Consider the following 24,848-nt stretch of genomic DNA (forward strand, 5'->3'; position numbering starts at 1 on the left):
TGGAACTGTCTCAAATTAGTGTGCATAATTAGTTTTTCATGGTGATTACAGCTCCTACAACATTTTTAGTGCAGGAAATCCAGTATTGTATTACTAGAATAATTACATTTGTCTCTGCTGTAGATGCCTATGTCTGAATATAGAGCTGAATCCTGCTTTTTTTTTTTTTTTTTTTAAATGGCAGAGAAAAAAACCCAATTGATTTGGAAACTTTTGCATAAAATTGTTTTACACCCTTGGACTGCCAAGATCAACACTGTATATTAATGTTTCCACACTGAACGGCTATGTAACAAGTTCCTATATAACTACAAAGAAGGTGGCATGATTCTGTATTTGTACGCATGCCTCTTGTTTGTCCTTTCCCTGTTAGTGGTTTAACTGATTGATCAGATGGAATCCTAAGAAACACTTTTTAATCACAATTAAGCTTGTAATGATCTTCCTGTAAGTAGGTATTTGTGAATTTGGCATTTGTTCTGATGAGACAAATGGTGATACTTTTTTTCAGAAATTATTATTTGAGGCATAAAATATGCAGTGCATGGGGATAACCTGTTTTTTGGGTAGGTGGCAAAATGGTCGAAGAGCAGGATCTCCTCTGTATTCCAGCATCACTTGGGAGTTCAGGTTAAACTAGAAACTTGTGTTATGACGGTGGTTGTCACCTTTCCTTAACAGTGAATCAATGAATCAGTGAAGAATATGTGCCAAATTCATACTTGGACCACTCACTTACTAATGACCCACTTTGGGTCAAACAGAATTCCTGAAAGTTAATTTTGGCTCTCATTGTTAATTAGACTTTTGTACTGTTTCTGGTAAAGTATTTGTCTTTTTGCAGTGGAACAAAAAACTTCATTTAAAAAAACCCAAACATATAAACAATTTTCCGTTTTTCCAACAACCAACTGTACATTCTCGTGAAATTTTGCAGCTTCATTCATTTTCTTGATATTTGGGTAATTGAATCTGTTGCCTGCGTGGAAAAAAAAGTTCTTGTTGCCAATGTGATTGTACTCAACCATTGTGCTCACTTGTACCGTTGTTAGCACTAATCTCTATCTAAACATAGTAAGTTCTCCATTTTTCAGGAAAGGAAATTATAATGAATTTTCTACCATGTATCCAACTGCACTGCAACATTTTATTTCCAGAAGAGTGCAAGAATAGCTCTTTATAATGAACCTCTGTTGAGTCCCTGTAGATACTTTATAAATTTGCACTTTCTTGTGCCTCTAGTACAAAATGGTAGTTCTTCATATGCATCCATGCATTTCCACTTGTGTGATAGGAGGTTTTTGTAAGAGAACTGCAGAACTGTTTTAACAACAAATAGGCAGAACCGATCTGTTGTAGAGACTATTGATTATTTGTCAATTTCCATAGTCTCGAGACAGTACTGAAGTTAAGATAGCATAATGTTAGATAGATTGGTGCATACATGTAGTTGTTCCTTTTACAGTCTTCTCTCCCTTACCAGGTCTGTGAGGGTCCCGGAAGGACCTCTAAACATGCATCTTCTGAAGTATAGTCATACATGAGTCCCTTCTCAGCCTATGAAAACTCTGCTTGATAACTTGGTGCATGTCTTTCTTGCTATTTTCTGTCCTTCAAAGTCTCTGGTTACCTGGCTGCCCACTGCTTACAACCCGATAATCTGATAAATCGTTCAATAATATCAAAAATAACTTTCATGTCCTCTTATATTGTCTGGGAGTTTTATTTAGATGCTCTGCTCTCAGAAAGGTCAGAGGAAATGAAAGGCAATTTATTTCCTCCCAATCTTATTCTCCTCTCATCATCATTCTGAGAAATCCATCTCCCAGCTCTACCTTTTCTTTTTATCTAAAGAAGTCTACATCAAATGTGAATTATATATCTATTAATGAACTTTTCTTAAATGGGCTGAAAAGAAATCATTACCCGAGACTTTCAGAATCTCTTTAGGATTGGGAGGAGGATGGCATTGTTGAATTTTTTGTTTGAAAAAACAAAGAAATGAAAAAGAAAAAAACTGAGTGATTTAAGAGTCATCAAGAAAACATGGCCCTAGGTTAGTTCTGGAAGAATGTGCAAAGTACCTAACTTGTAGGTTAGTATGCTTCTTATTGGATTTCCCTCCTTAGATTTAGAGCAAAGTGTAGTGCTGAGGCACAGATATGTTATGCAGTACTCAGTGCTGCCAGGTGTAGAAAAACAGTCTGCAGTTGTTAAATAGGTAAGAATTTCCTGCTGATTTTTGTCATGACAGAGCAGTACTTCCACATGTGGCAGTTCAGAGAAGAACTTGGCAAAGAACAAAGGGATCCTACTAGTGAATGATTTTTCCATGGCAACCATGTGTATTCTCATTCTTCACCTTTTGACTCCATCTAGTACCAGAGCCCTGTGGTTGGGAGCAGGAACTGATGGCACTGGCTGGGTTGGATTTATGCTTTTTTTCTCTTTAAAAAGAACAGTGCTGTCACTCACATGAGCCACTTCATGCATTATCATTTTCAGTGACATGGCTTTAAAGGCGATTATCTTGAGGAGAGATTTACCTACCTAGTGAATGTTAGTTTAGACATCTGATTCCCAGAGAACATGCGAAAACTTCATAATTCCTTTCTGTCAGAATTTTTTTTTTTCAACTTTTCAGTTCCCAGTAAAGCTTCTCCTTCCAAACCAGAAGTCTTTTTGCATCCAGAATAGCCTATGGCAGTGCTAGGTAATTGCTGTGTCCTTTCACAGAATCACAGAATGGTTGAGGTTGGAAGGGACCTCCTGGAGTTCATCTGGTCCAACTCCCTGCTCAAGCAGGGCAACCTAGAGCTGCTTGCCCAGGACCATGTCCAGGCAGTTTTTGAGTATCTCCAGGGATTGGGACTCCACAACCTCTCTGGGCAACCAGTTCACTTAATTGCCCAAATCATTTTTCCTGAAGACGTTTTGGAGTATTTTGCTTTCTTAGAGTAGTTGCAATAGTATCAAATACATCAGTCGTTAACTATAAAAAATGGCAGTAAATAAATGAGGGAAGATTTAATTTTCTGAATGAAATATGTCAGTTCCTTTATTCAGTCTTTTAAACTTAAACACAGTCCCCGCCAATATAATCCCCTCATCATAAACCTTCATGCAAGGAAATAGAGACTTTTAAATTAATAAAGTAATTTTGTATCTAAACTGACAGAGTTTTGGAAGTTTTAGGTCTCATATTTGATTGTATTTGAAAGTTTTAAGGTAAATTCCTCAAAATGAGTGTACTTGTGAGTCTTAAAAGGTTTGTGAATTTCAACTGACAATTTGTCAGTATGTCCAAAAAGAAGGTTTGAGGCACATTGTACATTATTTGTCAATCATTTTTTGTTTCCTAATTAAAATCTGTATCATGATAAAGAGAGAGAAGGCACCAGCAGGTATAGGTGATAAAACATAGGCTGAGAAGAGTCAAAGCAGACTAAACAAGTGAAATAAAAGTTTGAAGGTTTGGATAATACATTGATTACTTAATGATTGTACATGTATTTAGGAGTCAAAATGGACTCCAGTTGTAAAGTCATGCTAATACTCAACAATTCTTCCAACTTTGTCTTCAAAGTTCTTTGTATTTTTTAGAGTCTTTGGGAGTTCTTTCCTTTCAAACATAATTAATTACTCTGGATAGAGATGGAAGCTTTTTAACTTGAATGTGCTCGAGCACTAGGTAACTTACTGGGATCTTCAGCCTTACTTTCTGTGACTTTGCAGTTATTTACACCTCAGATCTTTCACATCTAACCTTCGTATCACTGTGGAAGAAACTCAGGAAAATTAATAGCAAGATTTAGCAAAGAATAAAGGTTTCTCTGGAACTGTTTCTTTTCAGTGGTCTACAGCCATAAAGAGAAAAAAAAGTCAGGAAAACAGGAAGATGAGGATTCGGAGAGCTCCTCTGCCAGCAGTGTTCCTGTAGCATAAATGCACCTTTTATTTTCAAAGAGCAGCAAAAGCTGCACAGGGTAGTTACTGTTGCTTAAGAACATTCAGAAAATTTATTACTTACTCAGTGTTTCCATTTGAATAGTGGGGAGGAGGCGGATTTTAGTTGGGAAGCAAGAGCAGCTGAACCATACCAGAAGTTGAGAAATGGATATAGATGTACCTGTATTTCCCTCAAGAAAATTCTCTTTATTCCAGCAGCAACCATTCCGGTGTCAGTCACTACTAGGAGTCCCTACACATATGAACGTCCAAAGACTGCAGAGGGTAATGATTATGAGTCATCTTTAGTCATTCTTCTTTTCATGGGTCTGATAATATGTGCAGTTGAAAACACTGTTTCCTTTAGGCTTCTTGATTATTCATACGTAGTCCAAACCCAAAAAATGAAAATACAGCCTTGGTGCTTTATTATTTCTCCATGTTTCTAGCATGGAGATACTGTCTTCTGAAACACAGGATATCACTTCAAAGGTAGCTGATTAGAAACATCAATTACATTAGAAGAAGAAAGAATGAGAATTATTACAATAATAAAGATTTTATGAAATATAAAAATAATAAGCTTAATCTAAAAGTCACATTTAAAACTACAAACTGCTGAATAATTTCTGCAGGAGGGTGAGTTCTTCGTTGCACATAACTGAGCATTGCTTGATAATTTCTGAAATTTTTGGAAAATACTGCATCTTTTCAATTAATCCATGGAAACTTGTGCTCAATTTAAGAAAATAAAGTAATTTTAGTTTTGATGAGGAGAAAGTTTATATAAAGTAACAAATGATAGTTACCTTTTTTGGTATGGGTGTATATATTTAGTGATATGTTTAATCAATATGTTTTTAATGTAGACTAAGAACAAAGGTGTCCTTTGCAGTGAGCCTTGGAATGTTATATCTAATTCAAAGGAAGATTTGAGTCATTGTTTGCATTTACTCCACAGATTGTATTCTGGGAAGCACTTTAAGATGTTTTCAGACGTATAGCTTTGCTTTTTAAAACCTGGACGAAGCCAACTGCATATATAGGACTTTGTTGAATGAGGATAGCTTTAAGTCTGTGCTTAAATGATTTGATTAAATAGAATCAATTTGTTTTGTTTAATTAGCAACAAATCACTTAGATTCACTGTTTCCAACTGCAATAAGTTCTACTTCATAAAGCACTCTCAAAACTCTTCTAATGACCTTGGTTTGCCAAGGTCAACATTGGATAACAATGTTCTCTTAGCATCGTTTCTTAGCTCTCTTTTGTTTGGCTTTTGGCTAAACTCTTAGAAGCTAATTTTTCTGAAGAAGAACATCCGATTCTTTGATTATCCCTTTCTTCAAAGGCTCTGTCTGCTTGTTTTGCCTGTATCCAATAATCTTTCATGCATTAAACCCATAGCACTATTTTTTTTTGTGCTTATTCATTGATACAAACTGAAGGTCATTTCCTGGACTTTATTTCTTCATTGCTGAAAGTGAATGTGATTCTTCTACGGGACATCATTTACTTCCAACTTAAATACTGGTTTTTACAAACCAAGTTTTTTCCACTGTCCAAAATCACAATCCACACATTTGAAGCCCAAATCATCTGCTAAGACTAAAACACCTTAAGCTAAATCTGATAGGGCACTTCTTTTGAAATTGAGTACTTTGAGGCTTGCTATTAAAGTAAAAAAGTGAAAAACTTCAACTTTTTTTCCTGGAGGAGGGGAGAAGGAAGTATTTCATTTACTTTGGGACAATATTTATACAAAGAGAAACCAAATTGCTTCAGAAAACAATTTGCAGACCTAACGATGAATTTCATTTTCTTCTGAATATGTGTTTTTTTCTTTTTAAGAACTCACTGATTTTTCAAAGGCAACCTGAAAATAGAAATGAGTGTTCTACGGAAAAAGATTTTGAATTTGAATTCTGAAGGAATTGATGAGCTTGAGTAATGGCAAAGTCATTGTAAACCAGGGGTATGTAGTGAGCACATTAGAAAGATTAGTAACTAGTTTAAGTTTTCTATACAGTATCTGGCCATTGTCAACAGAAAGAAGTTAACACTGGTGGTTTTGGCTTTTTTTCTCATTTGCAGCAATATTAATACTAGGCTATATTATACTGTGAATGTTAATAGAGTTGTAAGAAATACTCTAGTATCAAAAGCATCAATTGCAAACCGTTTTATTTATTGTAAATCCCATTTATAAATAGGTAGATGTATAAGAGAGTTTGGGAGATAAGTGAGTATAGGTTATAGAAAAGTTCCTATCTTTAGGTGTGTACGTCTGTATGTTATATGTTACTTTAGCTGTTACTGCCTTGAGAGGGGAGAATTTATCAATTATTATTATTTTACTATATTTTCTGTACTGCCTGGAAATTTTTATAGATTCTGCTATTTCATAATTTAGGATTGTGATTATTTTTTTTCCTTTTTTTTTTCCCCAATTTGGCATAGTTTGTGAGGAGGAAAAGGACATGATCTATTGGTTTTGTGATCCAAATTATAATAGGAGAAAAAACTAAGAGGCTTTATCAAAATAAGTTTTTTCAGATAATAATATAGCTACACCAATAGCAGCCTTTAAGTCCTCTGCTTGACTGCTCACTTTAGAGGAAAAATTCAACTCTTTTCTCATGATCAGCATGCCACTTTCAAATAGTAGCAGACTTCAGCTTGGGGATACCTTACATTCTTGTATATCAAGAGTCCCTTGCTGTCTCCGAGTTAAGCTGTGTGATCTCTTCCCTTGCTTGTTCTAGGATTTACTGATTTCTATTAACGTATTTTTACTTCCGTTGCCATCAAGTTTGTGCAATTATATTTTTCTTACTGAACCTGTAGCATTAGGAAGTTTAATTGTCCACGGTTTTAAAAAGTAAAAGTTAATTTAAAGATCCGCATTACTGTGGAGTAGTGTTAACGCCTGCTTTTATACTTACCAGTGGAGTAATTTTAAGTTTTTTGAAGTACATTCCATACTTACCTTGTCACACTGTTTCTGTTGCAGTCTTGGAACCTATTACACTTAGAATTGAACCACCAAGGTCAACGATAGGTAATGATATTTCCTTGGCAAGATGTCATGTTTGTTTTTTTCATCACAGAAAGCATCACTGAAGTTAATCACCTTATGCCTTAGGATTGTTTTATTAAACTTCATTTTTCCACTAGGTAATTCTCTTGCTTGGCATTTGTGACAGTTGGACATACTACTCTCTTCACAGCTGGAATGTCTCCTTTTTTTTAAGAAAACAATACTGGCAGCTCTGAATCACCTTTCTTATAATTATGCTTGTCTGTGCTTGTCCCAGCTTTTAATTTAAAAAAATTAAACCTGAGCTTCAAAAATGACTAAAATGCCTCTCTCTCGCTTAGATTGTTGTAAACACATGGAGAGTATTACCTGACTTTCTTTCCTACTTCCTATTTTTTTCTCTGTTGCAGGTGTGAGGTTTGTGTGTTCAACTTGATATCAGACACTAATTACGGTGCAATTTAACCAACTTATTACCTGCATTTTCTTTTCCAGCTCCAAAGGAGACTCAACATATTCCTTCTAAACCTAAAACTTCACCCAAACCTCATATCCCACAAGCCAAAGATGGTAAACTGCTTTGTGTGATTATTTCTAATACAGTTTATATTGGATTGAAACGTATTTCTGAGCAGCTGTTTAGTTATCTGAGCCAGTTAAAACATAATGGGGTTCTGTTCTGCTGTGTGCTCAGTGGTTTATTTTCACTTTTCAGGAGTAGTAACATTCTCTAGGTATTTTTCATCATGCAAAAGAATAAATCTCTGCTGCTTCATGGCAGCAGGATGAGAATATTGTTGTTAAACTCAGATTACAGTGGTAACGAAAGCAAATAGCTAGCAATTAAAGTAGGTGTTAGAGCTACTTAGGTGGTACAATTCTTTCCCACATTGCTTTGCATTGTTAGAATAAATACGTTTTCCTTTTAAGTCACAATTATTTCATTTCATGACATCGTTATTTTCTGCATGAATGAGTAAATTACCCAGTGCATAGTTACTATTTGTTTATAAACATTAATGATCATTTAGGCTGTATTCCAAAGTACTGGGGTTTTATACTATGTCATTAAATGTGAGCGGAGTTGAATTCAGTGGTAGGCAGAAAAAATTACTCTCTGTCCTCTGCTTACCCAGATGATATCAACAGGATATCAAATATCAACATACGTTATCTTTTGGTAAATATGAAAAATTACATGGTAATCACTTTACCGAAGATCTTTAAACTGTAGACATGGAGTATTTTTGAAAGCTGATGTTATCTATTAAATATTATTTCCTCCTGTAGAAAACAGTCAAAATCCTTGTTCTCTCATAATTTTTTAACCATGGCAGCTGATTGTAAAACATTGTTTCCAAACTACAACTTAAAATGCAACTTCTCATAAACTCAGCTTTTACCTCTGTGGCCATTTCTCATTATTATGGTAGTCTAGCCTTCTCAAAAAATGGCTTTGTCACACAAATGTTACGGGTTTGTACTGTTCTGTGTTTTTAAAAAAAAAAGTTACTGTTTCTTCAAGAATCTGTAATATACAGAACTTTTTTTACAGCATCATCCACTTACCTTGTGATTGTCTTAAAAGATCCAGAGAAATTTTTTTTATTGTCACCTATACAGAAGAATTGACACAGAGAGGAATACCATTTCTATTGTGCCTCTGTTTCTAATGTGGGAAATGCAAGAAAATAGCATCAACTTCACATCCTTATGCCCCTTAAACACCTGGTTTTATTTTAGATGCATACTAGTTTAGAGCTGAAGTATGTGATCATGCAATGCAATACACCGTAATGCTCTTTAATAATATAGCATCCAGAAAACAAGCAAGTGGTCTCTGGTTCCAATTGTATATATAAAGTGCATTTGAAATACACCACAAAAGGAAGAGATTTGTGTCCCTAAAAAGCCATTTTCTGAATAAGGGAGTGATAAATATTTGGATATCTTATTGAAGCCCGTGAGAGAACTAAGCTCACATTATGTTTCAGCTTACACTTCTTTCTCAGAGACTTCATTTAATATAACAGTTTTTGTATGAGGCAGTATACATAGTACATAATTCAAAATGCGGTTACTAATTCTAAGTGGAGTTATTCTCTTCCATTTTCATAATAGCTTTTATGTTTTGTTTCTGGTACAGTCCTGGAATCTGTAACACTTAGAACTGATCAACTAAAACCAACAATAGGTAACAGTTTTACCTACAGGGACCATCGCATTTAGCTTTTTTCTCAGTATACACCGAGCATCACAAGTACATCTTCATTGTACTCCACTGTCAATATTTTACTATTAAATGTAGTCCTTCTGTAAGTTTTTTTTTTATGTGTGTGTGTGATTTTTACACTAACAGTTCATAATCATTTTGTTTGTTTTTTCTCACACAAATGTGTTCCGTAAAGTGGATGGAAGCGCCACAATCTACCTTTGACTACGTTTCTCTATACTCAGTTTCTGTCATGTGCTGCTTCATCTTTTATACTAGTCCATCCATACTGCCCTTGCTTTATGTTATCCTGTTACAGAGGTTCTCCATCAGTGCTATTTGTTTGTGTACCAGACATTCATACTTCTCCATTATTCATACAAGCTTTTTGTGTTTCCAGGGGGTCCCAAAGGCATGTGCTCTTTTTTAATATTATGCCTTTTGTCAGTCTGAGTTCTTGAAAGATTTTAATAGTTGCTTTTTTTTTTTATTTCAGTTCCAAAAGAAACACAGCGTGTTCCGTCCAAACCTAGAACATCACCAAGCTCAGAGGTGCCACAAACCAAACCTGGTAAGTACATTGTTTCTATATCTTATCGTATTGATATGTGTGTCTTATGAATCCTACTGTGATCAGTGGAGCTTCAAATTTATATGTATCCCTTGGGCGTATATGTTGGAGCATTCCTTGAAGGGTAAAATCCAGTATAACGTGTCATGACATGTGGAATTTATAAGCAACCTGGTAAGTTTAAAGTCTCTACCATCAGTTCTTTTTTACATTTTTAAGTCACTTCAGCAGTGGGTGATTGCTGTGCAGTTGTCAGTGAAAACAGGTCTTTTCTGTGTGAATTTGCTTGCGTTTTGGGAAAGTAAAAGTGAAAAGGAAGGGGTGTCAGTGCAAAGTGGAAGGGTTTTTTTCCATATTTCTCAAATTGTGTACTTGTTTTTTCTTTCCCAAGCACAATCATTCATTTATACTTTTCAGTTCACTTTTGCACAGACCTTATGTTGTTCAGAGATTTAAGAACGTGTAATACTTTCTATAATGTTGTTTACACAGCTTGGTATAGAGCAATATGCAACCCTGGGCTAATTAAGGATGGAGGAAGAAAGTCATACCACTCACACTAGCAATTGCATGAGGTACTGTGGTCGGTTGACCCCGGCCAGCAACTAAGCATCCACTAGCCACTTGCTCACTCCACCCTGCAGTGGGCTGGGGGAGAAAATGAGAAGAGCAAAAGAAAAAAAAACCACCCACAATTTCTTTGTGGCTTATTACGAAAGTTTCAGATTTATAGTTGGGCTCTGTTGTGTATTAGAGCTATTGCCTTGAACCGTAGGCAATTCTGAGTGGCATAATACTCTGACACGTATTGAGTTTCAAGGAGGAGTGACCATCTGCCATTGGCTGTAGCAGGGATGGTATGATCATTGTGGAGGTAGCGATTGTAATGTTTTGATTGTTCTTGGTAATACTTGTTTTTGTTTTTTATCACGCTAATGCAGTTCTGGAACCAATTACATTTAGAACTGAGAAACCAAAGTCAACAGTAGGTAATGATACTTTCTTACTTGAATAGTCATATTGTCTTTCTTCTTCAACACAAATAATTAAGAGTAGACCTGCAAAAATTTGACACCTTACTTTGTAAGTGCCTTAATAATTTAACAATCAAGATTCTCTGTCTCTCTTCTTATTTTCTACAAAACGATTGAGGAGGATCCTTGTGCATTTCAAGCTATTATGCACATAACATAGGGCAATTTCCTTCAATATTTAATGTTAAGAGGCAGAGGGCACATCAGAACAGGAGCCCCTAACTTACATGTTCTCAGTCGTACTGTAGAGGTGTCACCGTTCTAGTTAGTCATATGGTTTGGGTCTGCAGAGCTGCATGCTGCAAGTTTTCTTTCTCTGCTTCCCTTCCCCTTCAGTTTTACTAAATGAAATTCAGTCCTTCATAGAGGTCTGAAAAATAATTCTGTTCACTCAAACCTCAATTCCACTGTCAGAACAGAACCATTTCAGTGATCTTTCGGTCATATGATTCCTTGAGGCAGATCCATTTGACTAAGGCATTTTTATCATTTGAATCTGGTACTGCGAATCATTCCAGTACAACCTCCATTACAGAGCAGTGGTGTCTTTGTATTTGAAGCTACTTATTTTGTTTTCTTCTTGTTTTATTTTTTTTTAGTCCTCTTCTTAAATAGAACCAGTAATTCTGTCATGTGCTTAGTTGATGGTATGTCACAGAAGATTATTTCTTTTCTCTATAGCCTGATTTTGTTCCAAAAAAACCTTCTCTTTTGCATGACTTCCATACAATATCTTTGATTCAAATCTTTGCTCCGTTTTTGTTGACTGTTATGGGTGGCAGTGGACACTGATACCTCGAAAAATTTTAATACAGTGTAACCCTGTTTCTTTCTTTCAGCTCCTAAAGATATACGTCATGGGCCTTCCAAACCTAAAACATCACCCAGTCCACGTGTTCCTCCAACTAGAGCAAGTAAGCTTATCAATATTTTGCCCTTTAGTGCATGAAAGTTTTATCAGTTTGAAAATTGTCAAAATTGATGAGTTCTCTGAAGGTACACAGATACTTATTGAATAGGCTGTGTTTTACTGTCATAATCAAATGTTGCTATATAGCTGTCATGGAACAAGATAATCAGCTAGATATTTTATACATGTCAATAACTTGTGTAATGGTAGGGATGTGGGGGTTAACACTCATCTTGAGCCCTTACACATAGGAAAATTTGTGTCTTAATTTCTATAGAATGTGACAGAGCTATTTGTATTTTCTAGTTACTCATTTACAAGTGTAAAATTATAGTACTTTCCTGTTCCCAAAACTTTGAAAGTAGTTCTGACCATTTGAAAATTAGTGGTAAATTTCCACATCTCTTCTGCTTTGTCTGCTTTGCTGGAGGGTTTTTTTTGATGCAAAGTTGATTTAAATGAGCAGCAGATTTTTAGAATACAAAACACTTGAGAAACGCAACTAGGGGAACTGTTAGAACTACAGAAGTTTACTCTGTATAAAGCTCTGTTTGATAGAGTTGAGAGGAATGGAGAGTTAATCCAACACTGCACTGTAACAGTCACTTTGTCTTTAGTCTCTACACTGACATAATATTGATTGCATTGACAGGAGATCTCTGTGATTATTTTCAAATGGAAGAAATACTTCCTAAAAACTTTCTTTGCAGAAAATTAATCTCCTGTCAGGAGAATCAATAGACTTATGTTGAATCATCATCCTCAACAACATGTTCAAAACTTTGCTCATCTCCACAGGTCCAAAAGAAAGTCGGCGAGTCTCTTCCAGGCCCAGAGCATCACCAAGTCCAGATGTACCACACACAAAACCTGGTAAATACATTGTCATTTCGTTGTGCTTGAATATTGAGTGTTTCTTTTGGGTTGTCTTTCCTCAGTGAATCAAGTGTTGATTAACATCTCTTCATGTTACAAACAAATAGATTTTCTAATGATCATTAAATACATGTTTAAGGGAAGATAGAACTGATTTGTATTTTTAATGGCTGAGTTTTGATGAGTTGTGTATGCTTTTCAGCCACATGACAGCTGTCACTGATGAATAATCCGCGTAGCAGAGTAGACCACATACAAACATTGTAAGAATGTTCTTGGAAGAAATTGCATCTGTTCTGTGCCTATCAAAAGATGCTTAGAGAAAAACATATTTGAGGGCCTTCGTGTATGACTCTAAATATCTGTAACTCAAACCACTCGTATGTTTGTGCGCCCTGGTAATGGAATTTGATCCTTAAAAAAACACACTTAATGGGGATTTGCATACTAGTGAACTGCCAAACCTCTGTAACTCCTGATGGTTCTGAAAGCATCAGTTGAACCTTCCTTTTGAGCTGAGTGTATATTCAGTAATTCCACCAATAAATAATTAAAAAAAAACACCAACCAAATTTAAGTATGTGTTCCAATTTGAAAAGAACTCAGTCATGTAAAAGGGAATATTTTTACCCTTTTGCTTGTACTTACCACTAATTCTGTGTACATTCTTGTTTTTATGAAGTTTTGGCACCTACTACATTTACAGTTGAACAACCAAAGACAGCAACAGGTAAAGATGTTACCTTGTGCTGGTCATGATTGTTTTTTCCCTGCTGCTTCTTGGACCAAAGATTATACATCATTAGTCTGTTTTTCACATGTCATCTGTTTGAGGTTTTGATTTGTTTTCTTTTCTACTTATTGAACTTACTTTTACTCTGTTCCAGGTATTGAAAGATTCCTAGCTGTTTTGTTGTCTTCACAAAAAATTTTTTTCACTGTCACACACATTGTAATTCCCTTGACACTTCTAGGAGACAAGCACACCATGTGTATTGCAGTTATGAGCTCTGAAATACAGATGGAAACATCTCCACTATAGTTGTCTGTGTTCTTTCAGTTTTTATTGCTTGACTCCAGATTTTGCTTACTTGATCAATTTTTCACGCATGTTTTCATGATTTTCTTTTCTCTTTAAATTTCCCTATGTATCTGACACTCAATTTTTCAGTCTCTCATGTAACAATCTTGTTTTTCTTTGCAAGCACGAGGCATGCAGTGCCTGCGCAATAAACCTGTCTAATTTCTGAAGAGTATAAACCTTTAAAACAGGTCTTTTCTTTCAGCTCCTAAAGAACCACAACATACTCCCTTTAAACCTAAAGCAGCTCCCATCCCAGATGCTCCACACAGCAAGCCTGGTAAATGAACTGGTCTTTTGTCAAGCTGTGGTTGATAATTGAGCAACTGCTTTCAGGGTGGGCAGTGGGGGCAGTTGTCAACAGTACGTTTGCCATTACTTGGGTATCATTCTAGCTGAAGAAACCTCAGCAATGCTGCAGTTAAGTCATACCACTGATGGAAGCTACAACAGTTTAAGATTTTTTTTAATATATATTATGCACATATTACCAGAAAAAGAAATAGTAGTGACCTGTATGTTTAAATCAATGATAAAAAGTTATTCACAGTTTGTGTCTGAGCATCATAGTTCAGTTGTTTGCACCATGTTTTTGAAGCTCTTATGAGAGAAGCCTCTTAAAGCTGTTGCAGTGCTTTTCCTTTATATATGCATTTTCATCCAGATGAGACTGAGGATTCCTTTCAGTTGTATTTTGATTAGGAGACCCCACATCATAAATCTGACTGACCCGTATAATATAATCAGTAATTTCACTGAAGGTTTGTTACTGTTGTTTTTTAAGTATCAAGATGTTAAAAACAAACAAAAAATTGAACTCTGTAACCATAAATCTCTGAGGCTAAACGCCCATTGCTGTTTTAAAACGTCCCTTTCCTGGTGTATAGTGCTGAAGGGTTTTTTTTAAGGGGGCAGGAGGGAAAGGGAGAGTGTCTTCATTATTCTGAGCATTTATCAACATTTTTTCCAACAGAAATCATTCCAGCCTTCCATGAACCAGATACTACTATGATTCCTCATATTCCTGAAAGAACAAAGGCAACATTGGGTAATCATGTGTATTTCATAAATAATTACTCTATTTTCCATTCTTGTTAGAGAAGATATTCTTAGAGAGAGATCATTACATGACATTAAAAACTAATAATGAAGTTTTGCTCTGCATCTAGATACTTGCTCGCCCTTTGACCTTGGAAAGGGTAATAATGCATGAGCTCATTTGCTTTTGAAGATTTTTTTTCCTCATCTTCTAGCCTTTCCAGTCAGGATGATTTAATTCCTTCAGATGTTATATATTTTCCAGTAAAAGGGGACTTTATTTAAAGAGCATGTAGTGATTCCTGTAATTTCTGCATCTGAGGATACTGTCATCCTCAAATACTCTTCTGCTTCACTACTCATGGTACAATTTCGCAGAAGAAAATTGCAAGAAAATGATAAGTTATCAACTATAGCATAACGTAAACCAAAACAGACCAGCTATGTGACCCTTCAAATCAAATACTAGTTCTTAAAGCCAGCTTCTCTGCTAACTTCTAGTCATCCATGTTGGGAAAACTTGCTTAAATACATGAAACAATAGCTGAGGATTCTTTCTTCTTAACTTAACTGTCAGATGTGGACCAAATAAGGATCAATGAAACCAAGCAGTATTGGGCAGCAGGAGTATTGCTTGAGCAATCTTTGTTAATAATCAGTTCTCTGTCCCCAGTTTCAGAGACAGACATTGACCATGATTTTCTGAGAATGAAATGGTATCATTAATAAAGTATTAACAGCCATTTAATGATCTTTGAAGTATGTTTTTTCTTTTTGAGGAATAGGAAATGAAAAATGCTTTTCATCGTGTTTCTATTTTAATACATATTCCCTGTATGCATTGATACTTAGGTTAGCATTCGTTTGATATCTCTTTATGTAGCTTTATGAAGTTTATGTGCCCTGTCATATGCATCTGGGGCTACCTGATGCAATGCTCGTATGCAGAAAATGGCTCTTCAGAGCAAGGGGGATGAAGAATGCACAGGCTAAGGCAGATATTTTGAGGACCTCTCACATTGGTGTGGATCACAGACTAGCAAGTGCTACGATAACCTTTTCCAGTAAATGATTCCTACATGACAAGAGTTTTTAACTGAACAGTATGAAGATAACAAGATTGAATAGTTCCCACATAAGAACAAAGAAGTCAATTTGTAAATCAAATCTGATATGAAGGGTCTACTGAAAAATAGATCCTGTCCTCAGATACTCATGTATGGCAGCTGTGGAAGATGTAGGCTACTACTGTCTATTTTTGTCCCATTACTTCGCTGTATGCTGTTCCTGACTATATTCTTCACTGCTTCATCTAAAGCTACAAATTTGTGTATAATTTTGGGGAAGTCTGTCTGTGGCAGCAGCCATTTGATTTGTTTTCCTTTCTTTGCAGGAATTCCAACTGATTGATTTTCAGCTTTACCCTTACATAATTTGCCTTATTACAGATCAGTCGTACTTATGCTCCTTGTGTGCTATGAAAGCAGTGTGTTTTTTCAATTGCTGTTCCGGGTGCTGTTTGTTTTTATTTCAGCTCCAACTGAAAAACAGTTCATTCATACCAAACCAAAAACATCTGAAAAACCAAGAGTGCCACACACCAAACCTGGTAATGGACTCATTCTTTTAATTTTGTGTGTTTGTGTTTAATCATTCTTTCCCTTACCCTTGGGTTTTGTGCTTTTTAACGAAATTACTCATAGCTGGGTTTGTGCTGAAACAAATGTAATACCTTAAGTCAGTCAATCCAAAATATGCCAAAACTACACTGAAAATAATAGTAGGATTTGTAGTATAGCATCAAAAATGCTTTTCCTCCTTTCTGTTACATATAGCAAATGATGACTAAAATGTAGTAGTGTGGGTGTTGACAAATTTCAGTGGCTGGATAGACTGAGTGCTCTCTGATTACTTCCTGGTAATCAGAGATGCTTCTCTGTGAGCACTTTTTTTTTTTTTTAATCCATAAAATGCAGCAGAACTCCTTTGCAATGTGCTTATACAGTTAGCAACTGATGTGGTGTGCTATACTGAAAAAAGTAGTCTTTAAAAAAGTTATGGGGGACTGTGTCTCTTCCCATTTTTGGTACAGAAGGAATGCATAGGAGAAGTTAATAGAAATATAATGATATCAGTCAGAAGTTGATTTTTAAGATATTCTGCTACTCTTTAGTTTGGGGCATTTTTAAAGTTTTAGAAACAATGCAAATGCTACTTTGGTTCTATTACAGTTTAATATTCTAAGATTCTTCACATTTTCTCCTTAACAGCAATACATCAGACAACTGCACAACCAATTATTACAAAATCTTCTACTACCACTGAGCATTCAAGGGCAACAATGGGTAAATAAGTTTCCTTAAAGTTAAGATGCAGGTATTTTTAATTTTTCAATGGAGAAATTCCTAGAGAACATGCTCTGGTGTGGTATTTTGTGTAACATTGTTCCACTATCCTTCATTCTGCTTACACACATGCCTGTTGCTTAATACAGATGAGTCTCAGTTCGATCCTAGCAGTAAAGCAGAAATAACCTACAGCTCGTGTCTGGTCAGAAGCCTGTATTTGTCAGATCTCCAACCAAATTCAGTGGTCTAATTTTTCTTTTAGAGCACGAATTTTAGCCACTAACTCAACTTACCCTACAGCACAGTGCTAGGACTTTTCTGTGTTTTGGATAGTTATTTTGTTTCAGGTTCCAGAAAGCCATGGAATTGTTATTGTCTTTTTTTCAGGCATTTGAGGCATGCATTTTCTGGTGGCTAAATATGGCATTGGATCATGACTCCGGGAGAATACAATAATAATCTTTTTCCTTTTCTTTCAGCTCCAAAAGAAACACTGCTCATTCCTTCCAAACCCAAAACATCTGTCAGGCCAGAAGTACCACAGACTAAACCTGGTAATTTAAAATTTGGAACTTTAAAAGTGTTATTGTGGCACTGCCTTAGTTACATTTCCCTTTGTCATTCAGTACTGCAGTCATGTGACATGCATGATATATAGACAGAAATTAGTATCATTGTTCAGCTCAGAGTACGTTAATAAATTGTATCAAAGAGATGCCCAAGAATTGCATCAATTTCCATGGAGAGCAGAAATAAAGATGGTTGGTTTGGTTTTTCTTTGTTGAATTGGTGGGTAGTAGCCATTAGAAATGTGAGGAATTAACTAATTTTAATAAAAATATACTGCTGTAGCCAGCTTCACTAAGTTTTTTTTCTTGGGGGGGATTTTATTACCCTGAATACATTTACTTCAATTTCCCAAGTACTTCTGAAACTCCGTTACAGAATCTCAGTCCAAGATAGTTAGACACTAAGAGTATAGGTACCTTCTTCCTATCAGTGATTTTTGCAGTAACTACAGTAGATTTAGGGATGCATAGTTATAATGAAGGATGATGATACCTCAGTTTTACCCTGGATGTGAACTATTTCCATAAAAATTACTAGGTAGGAAGGTTACAGGAGTAAAAAAAATTGTTAGGGGAGGAGTGACAATATGGTTACAAGAAAGTGTAGCTCCTAATCTGTCTTACTCTCTGATCTAACCTCCAAACTGATAATATTTTACTTTTAGGCAAATAGATTGATGAATAGTTTTATCATTTCTCCCCTTTTTTTCCCCCTTAGACTTCTAGCCCTTTTTACATAGCCAAAAAGAATTTAAGCAGAGACCCTATTCATTCAAGAACTGTATGTATATATTACTATGAAAATCAAACTGAACAGTCCAGGAAAAAGATTTATTTTCTAAAGGCCTTATTTTGAAAGGCTTTCTGTTAAGTAACCAAGTTAGATTCTAAGTCTCAGTTGAGTAAGAGCTATTTCCAGTCATGTCATAGTTAACAAGTGCCATGTTTTGGTACCACTACAAAGTTAGTTTTAGGCAAAGAATTTTATAAAACAGAATTTACAGGTTTATTATTTTCCTTTTAAATGTTAAATAATTATAATGACGTATATGCAAAATACACTATTAGGAGAGTTGTTAAAAACAAATGGCACTATTTAGCCACTGCCCTTTATGCTAGTAAGTAGGTTACTTTGCAGCTTCCATATTTTAACCTTATTTCTGAAAGACAGAGAGACATGTAGTGTGTGCCTCTGCCTGCCAGTCTCTCCTTTTCATCCAGTAGCTTAGATATCTTTCATTAAATTCAATCAAATTTGAGTGAGGGAAGAATGTCTGAAAGATAAATATGTTACTACAAGCTTTTAGAAATTTTTTAGGGAAGTGCAAATTAATATACCCAGTGTGAGAAAGACCAAAGACTGTCAGAACTCCACCTTTAGGGCATTTGTTCTGAAGTTGGTGGGGGCCCAGCAGTACAGTTGCACTGTCTGGCTGTCAGCATGAAAATACATCCAGACTAATCAGAACACGTGTCTGTCTCATCTGTTAAAATTGTCTTAGCAGATGTGTAGATAGGTTTTTAGAAAACAAAGGACACAGATCTTTAATGAAATCCAACTTCTTTAATTTCACTTCTCAGAGAACAATGTTTTATTTCTTGTAGCTCCACGGGCAACACACCTGGGATCAATTAACCTTATAACAGTTCATGTTGTTGATGGGTCCAAAATTACTTTGGGTAATGAGAATATTATGTCAGTTTATTTTTCGTAAAACTTTACTTTCTCTGCTTTTGCTATATGGCTAAACTTACACTTTAATCAACAGAAATACCTTAATATATCTTTATGTCATGTTCATTTGTTAGTCACATTCCAGTGCATGTACAAAATGTTGCTGGTTTTAATTTCCCGGCCATTTTTTCTTTCACGCAATTCTTTTTAGAAATAAGTACTTCATGTACAAGGCTGAGGAGTTATATAAAAAGGAATCACCTGATCATCTTTTCTTCTTTTGTCTGACCTACTAATGATCTATATCTTCCGACTCTTGAAAAGTCTTTTTTCTGGATAAAAATCATAAAAGCATGATTTTCAGCCAGGTTTCTAGCACTGACTCTTTTTCTTTATGGTCTGCACAAAGACTTTGAGTTTCCCTTCCACCTGTGGTGTCTTATGTTTAAAAGGAAATTATTTGCATTTGATACGCAATATCATCTCCGCTTTCAGTTCCCAATGAAACGTACCAGATTTCACCCAAGCCCAAAACTGCTGTAGCAACTGAAATTCCACGGTTCAATACAGGTAATTTTTAGGGTTTTCTTAAGTTGTTGTATTGAGAATCTGTAGATCTTAAGTAAAATCAGTATGGTTTAATGGTGTGTTCATTATTACCTTTAAGACTATTTCAAATGTGTAACGTGAAAATGTATTTTTCCCCTTATCAAATGTTTTTTGTTCATTGCTCTGAAAATCAAGGTTTAATCAGTATTGCCTCAAAGATGATATGAAGCTTTTAAACAGTATTGGTGCTATGTATTGGATCTTCAGGCGTATAGTGTTGCAAACATAGATGTAACTGACTTCCACCTTTTTCTTTATAAAATACTAAATCTCAATCTGTAAAACTTTTCCCAAATGTAAATGTCAAAAATAAGTAATATGTTCTTTCCTGCATAAATATTTTCTCTGACACTTCAGAGAGGTTGGATTAAGTGTTGTGGATAGAATGGTTATTAGATTCCAATATCAAATAGCTAGCTCTATTTATTTAAAAAATTGAGTTATAGAGGTTGATAATTTGGCACAAGATGACAGTGACTACTGCTTATGCTTTCAGCTTTCAGCGTGATTCACACAGATTCTATAACAATTAAAATATCAAAATTATTTGGCAAGTGAACAATAAGAAAAGGTTGAAGGTTTCTGATTTTAACCTTGGTGATGACACTATGTTTCCGCAGCCCTACACAGTGTCTGCATTGAATGCTTCTCGTTGTTTTCTTGGCAATATTTTAATGTTTCATGGTTTTATCTGAATATTTGATTGGGGGGGGGGGGTCAGTTTGGTGTTTTATTTTGAGGTTTTTTGTTTGTTTGTTTTTTACAGAACCTAATTAAATGTCTTAAGGCCATGGATACCTTGCAGAGCTAACTCTGTATCCATATACAGTTGGGTAACTGGCTGTAAATACTTTATATCTTTTCCTAAACCTAAACATGAATGTAACTGGTCAGACTGCATGATGGCGTCATCTGACCACTAAAGAAACTAGCATTTTCAGTGTGCATTTTGGATTGGAACTCATAGAATTCTCATATGTCCCATTTTGCTGTATCGCCTTGGTGCATGGACCTCTTTTCTGGCAAATTACACTGCGCTATTGGTGTTCCTTTTACACATAGCATTTAAACTGAACCTTATATCTTTTAGCACCTCATAAAACACGTCTCACTTCTGCAAGACCCAAGCCATCTGATAAATCACAGACCAGACCTGGTAATAATTGTTTATTCAATTTGGGATGGGGAGGAGAGCAATTAATTAATTAATTTCACCTATTCTCAGTGGAATTTTAAGTGTTGCTGGGAAAAAAGGGTATTTTTCTTTGAATTAATCAGTCTAGAGGTAAAGCCTTTCCAAATCAGAAAAAAAGAAACCAAAACTTTGTGTATCATCATAGCAAGTGTTACTTTTTCTTCCCTAATGTGGAATTGTTGGCATCACATGAAAGTCTGTTGGGTTTTCTTCTCATGAAACTTTTTTCTTTTTTCTTCCTTTTCCTTTTTCTCTTTCAACTCTCTCACAGCTCTTAGTAAAACTACGCTAGCACCAGCTAGAACAAAAGCACCTGGACTGCCGAAGTGGATTGTGCCAACAACAGGTAGAGCTGCAGTTTTGGGGGTTTTTTAACTTATCAGTAAAAGACAGGAATGTGACTTCCTCAAATCATCTTGAGCCCTGCAAAATATTTCATTGTGTTTGATTATAGAAGTTAATTCCTCAGAGTACTGTATGTAATTGCTGCTACTGGTCATGCTATATAATTCCTGAGTGTCATTATGAAATGATGTTGACACTCAGTCAGTGTAAACTTACAGATAGATTATTATGTGGCTACTGATCACTGGTGTTTTCTAGATGGTAGGTCCAGAATAATTACTGGAAAACACTTTGTTGAAAAGGGTTACCCGACGTTTAAGTCCAAGTCAGAAGGCTTGGTAAGAAAGCCTTAAAGCCAGGTATCTTACTAGCTATGCATGTGGTGTGTTCACATCGGACCTACTCATATTCGGACTATGCAGTATTCAGACTGTGCGATATTCAGCCTTGAATACTTCAGCACCAAGAAAGCTGATGAATGATAGAGGGGGTTGAGAACCGTCACTTCAATTTACACATCCTTATACACACAGATAACATACATCCCTAACCACAAAGGTTTATTCCAAATACTGGTTTGGTTGGGGGAAAAATCATTTATCCTTTTTCAATTGTACTTGTTTTTTCCATCCAATCATGTTAATGTTGTCAATGCTAATTCGTAATGAATCCATTTTTTTTTTATTTGATAAAGCATTAGTTCTGTCAATAAAAATACTGTTGGTTTTTTAATACAGCCATTGGTTAATTAAATACTGAATTTTGGGATTCTTCATCAATGATGCAAGTTTAAAATAATAAATAATATAATAAATAAATAAATAATGCACATATTCAAAGCAAAGTTTCGGCTGTTCACCTACTACTAACAGTGCTACTGCCCTATACTATTTCTCTGTGCTGGCTAGGTTAGGATCACCTGAGTCATATAACATCTACTCCACACATTCCTTTTTTTGTCTGTGTAAAGTTTCTCTGTATTAGGATTTCCAAAGTATCCCTGGCAATGTAATACCTGTTGTCGACCTTAGTATGATTTGTACTGTTCATTCCTGTACATAATTTTGAGAAGCCCACCACGTTTTTAGAAATGGCGAAACCTCAGAAGAGATGATTGTGTGTTTAAATTGAATTTAAAATAGCCTGTTCAGAACATGACATGCTCTTCTGTATTACATACAGAGTGGATGCCTTCATTGGAGGTATGTGCTCTTTGACCTTTCATAGTCCTTCTGGTAAATGAAATAAGCCCATCAAATTCCAGGACATCAGAGACAGTTACAGTATTAAATGACCAATGGCAGTAGTTAGAAAGTTTTGTTCTTCGCTTGTGTTGGCAGTCTGCTTATCAATGAGCTTTCTAATGTCTGATTACCAAAATAGGCAGAATGCAGACAGGTGTCCAGGAGAAGGTGGCTTTTGAAATCATATTATGAAATTATACAATTATGTTAGACAGTATATTAAGCTTGTCCCTTCTTCCATATAGTAGTAACCTTGGCAGAGGTATTTGTAGATTAAAAAGAAGAAAAAAAAGAATGCATGCTGAGTACATCAGCAGTATAAACATGATAGTAGACATGTAGATTGTTAAATGTAGTTTATTGTGCTTAATGCTGTTTTAGGCGACTGCTAAAGTATTGTTTTAAGCAATCTTATTTTAAACGCTCCTGTTGGAGTGCCCACTAGTCGTCATTATTTCCATGTCTTTATAGTAGTGCCAGTTGCCAGAAAGAACTAGATGGTAGATGATGTCAAAAATCACCACAAGACTATTATCTTGCTGTGCATACTATGTGTACTCACAGGCGAATAAGTACCTTCTTTTAGAATTCTTCTGGAAAATGATACTTCTGCTAATACTTTCCATTGCTCAGTTACGTAAGTCTTTTTTCTCTAAGTGAAAGAAATGTCCTGAAGATGTCTGTTACCTAGATTTTTGTGTCCTGCCAAATGAGCCCTTTAAGTTAAACCTTGTGTCCAAAGTACTAAGGAAGAGCTGGCATTTATTATCTACTGTCCATTTCTTTGTGCCTCCAACCCTGCTGACGTAGCAACTCATTGATATCTTTCTGTGAGTCTGCACCTTTCTTCTCACAAGTGTAGAGAAATCACCAGTGAATTTTGTATGTTCATGACATGTTGAGAGAGGACTGCAGCTTTTCGCAACTTTTGAGTCTGTGCTTTCCTTGATGATCAATACATGAAATCCCAAGCCTTCTGTAAAGCAGGAACATCACAGTATTGTGGAAAATGCAGTGTCTGAGCCTACAAGGCTGTCTGTGCTCACAAAAATCATTTTGCACAACAAGAGAGTTCAAGTAATCAATTAAAGAAGTCTTCTATGTCTCTCCCAAGTAATATGCAATTACACATTGCAAACAGAATTCATAAGTCTGCAGAAGAGCCTTAGGGAAGAGAACTCTACTAACCTGGAACCCTAAATCTTACCAGCTGAGCAAAGACAAAAAAGTTTCTTTTTCAGTAGGTGATATCTTAGAGAAATGATAACATTTTAAGATATCTGGATGATTTTTAGGGGTGGGGCAGTTTATTTCTTCCATTACAAAAATGCTATGTTATTTTCTGTGGTTAGCTTATCAGAATCTTTAACTTCTTATCTAAGCTGGTCAGAATCCTTAATTGGACTGTAAGGAACAATATGTTTTCAGGCTTACCTTTAGATATGACATCATTTTTTCTTCCTCTGAAGAAGAGCACATTTACTGAAGAGCCATGGATACTCTGTTGTTTGAAGACCAGTTTGGATCTTTTAATTCCTTGCTGGGTTGGCACTGCTGTTCAATGTTCTTCTTCCTCATCGTGTTCATTAACACCAGTGCAAAGATGTTTCACCCCATGTAAAGTGTGCTTGGCAGCTGCAGGGCCCAAATGATAAGCAGTGGAACTTGTTTTTTCCAGCAGCAGCACATGGGATTGTGGCTGGTTTCCCGCAGGCTTTTCAGTCTCCTGCCTAGCTGTAGTGCCAGGTGGTAAACTTGACTGTGGAAGAGGCAGGGATTCCCTCCTCTGGACTAACATCCCTTTTCGTTTTCTACCATGTTTTAGCCGTTTTCTCTAGAATGTCATTTTATTGAGATGGCTTTTCTTATTTTTCTTAGTGGATGTAACTTATCTTACCCAGTTTTGGGTTTTTTTTTTTAATTTAATCCTAACCATTAAAAAACTGCTCCTGATCTATTAAGCTTCTGGACAACCTTCAGCAAACAAACTTTGAGCAACATTTACATTTCCCTTGTGAAACAGAAAGATAGTTGGTTTTCATTATAATGGTCATTAACTTTGTGTTCTATTTTCTTTTTTTTTTTTTGAAACTGTGGGTGTATAGCCAAGTTCTAGAGGAACTCAAGTATTAAGGTATTTCAGTTTGTTTTAT

The 24,848-nt window shown here is 35.7% G+C and overlaps 1 protein-coding gene across 1 annotated transcript in view; it reads left to right on the forward strand.

Annotated features, from left to right (window-relative positions):
• Positions 1–24,848, forward strand: part of ABI3BP (ABI family member 3 binding protein) — a 166,100-nt gene that overhangs the window by 102,276 nt on the left and 38,976 nt on the right. The window contains 18 exon segments of the mRNA XM_059836118.1: positions 4,165–4,233; positions 6,962–7,009; positions 7,484–7,558; positions 9,135–9,182; positions 9,697–9,771; positions 10,713–10,760; positions 11,645–11,719; positions 12,514–12,588; positions 13,274–13,321; positions 13,878–13,952; positions 14,646–14,720; positions 16,245–16,319; positions 16,981–17,055; positions 17,538–17,612; positions 19,233–19,307; positions 19,798–19,872; positions 21,002–21,067; positions 21,378–21,452. Of these exon segments, the coding sequence (XP_059692101.1) occupies positions 4,165–4,233; positions 6,962–7,009; positions 7,484–7,558; positions 9,135–9,182; positions 9,697–9,771; positions 10,713–10,760; positions 11,645–11,719; positions 12,514–12,588; positions 13,274–13,321; positions 13,878–13,952; positions 14,646–14,720; positions 16,245–16,319; positions 16,981–17,055; positions 17,538–17,612; positions 19,233–19,307; positions 19,798–19,872; positions 21,002–21,067; positions 21,378–21,452 (1,227 nt within the window).

The sequence above is a fragment of the Gavia stellata genome, chromosome 1 (genome assembly GCF_030936135.1).
Source record: "Gavia stellata isolate bGavSte3 chromosome 1, bGavSte3.hap2, whole genome shotgun sequence".
NCBI lineage: Eukaryota > Metazoa > Chordata > Aves > Gaviiformes > Gaviidae > Gavia > Gavia stellata.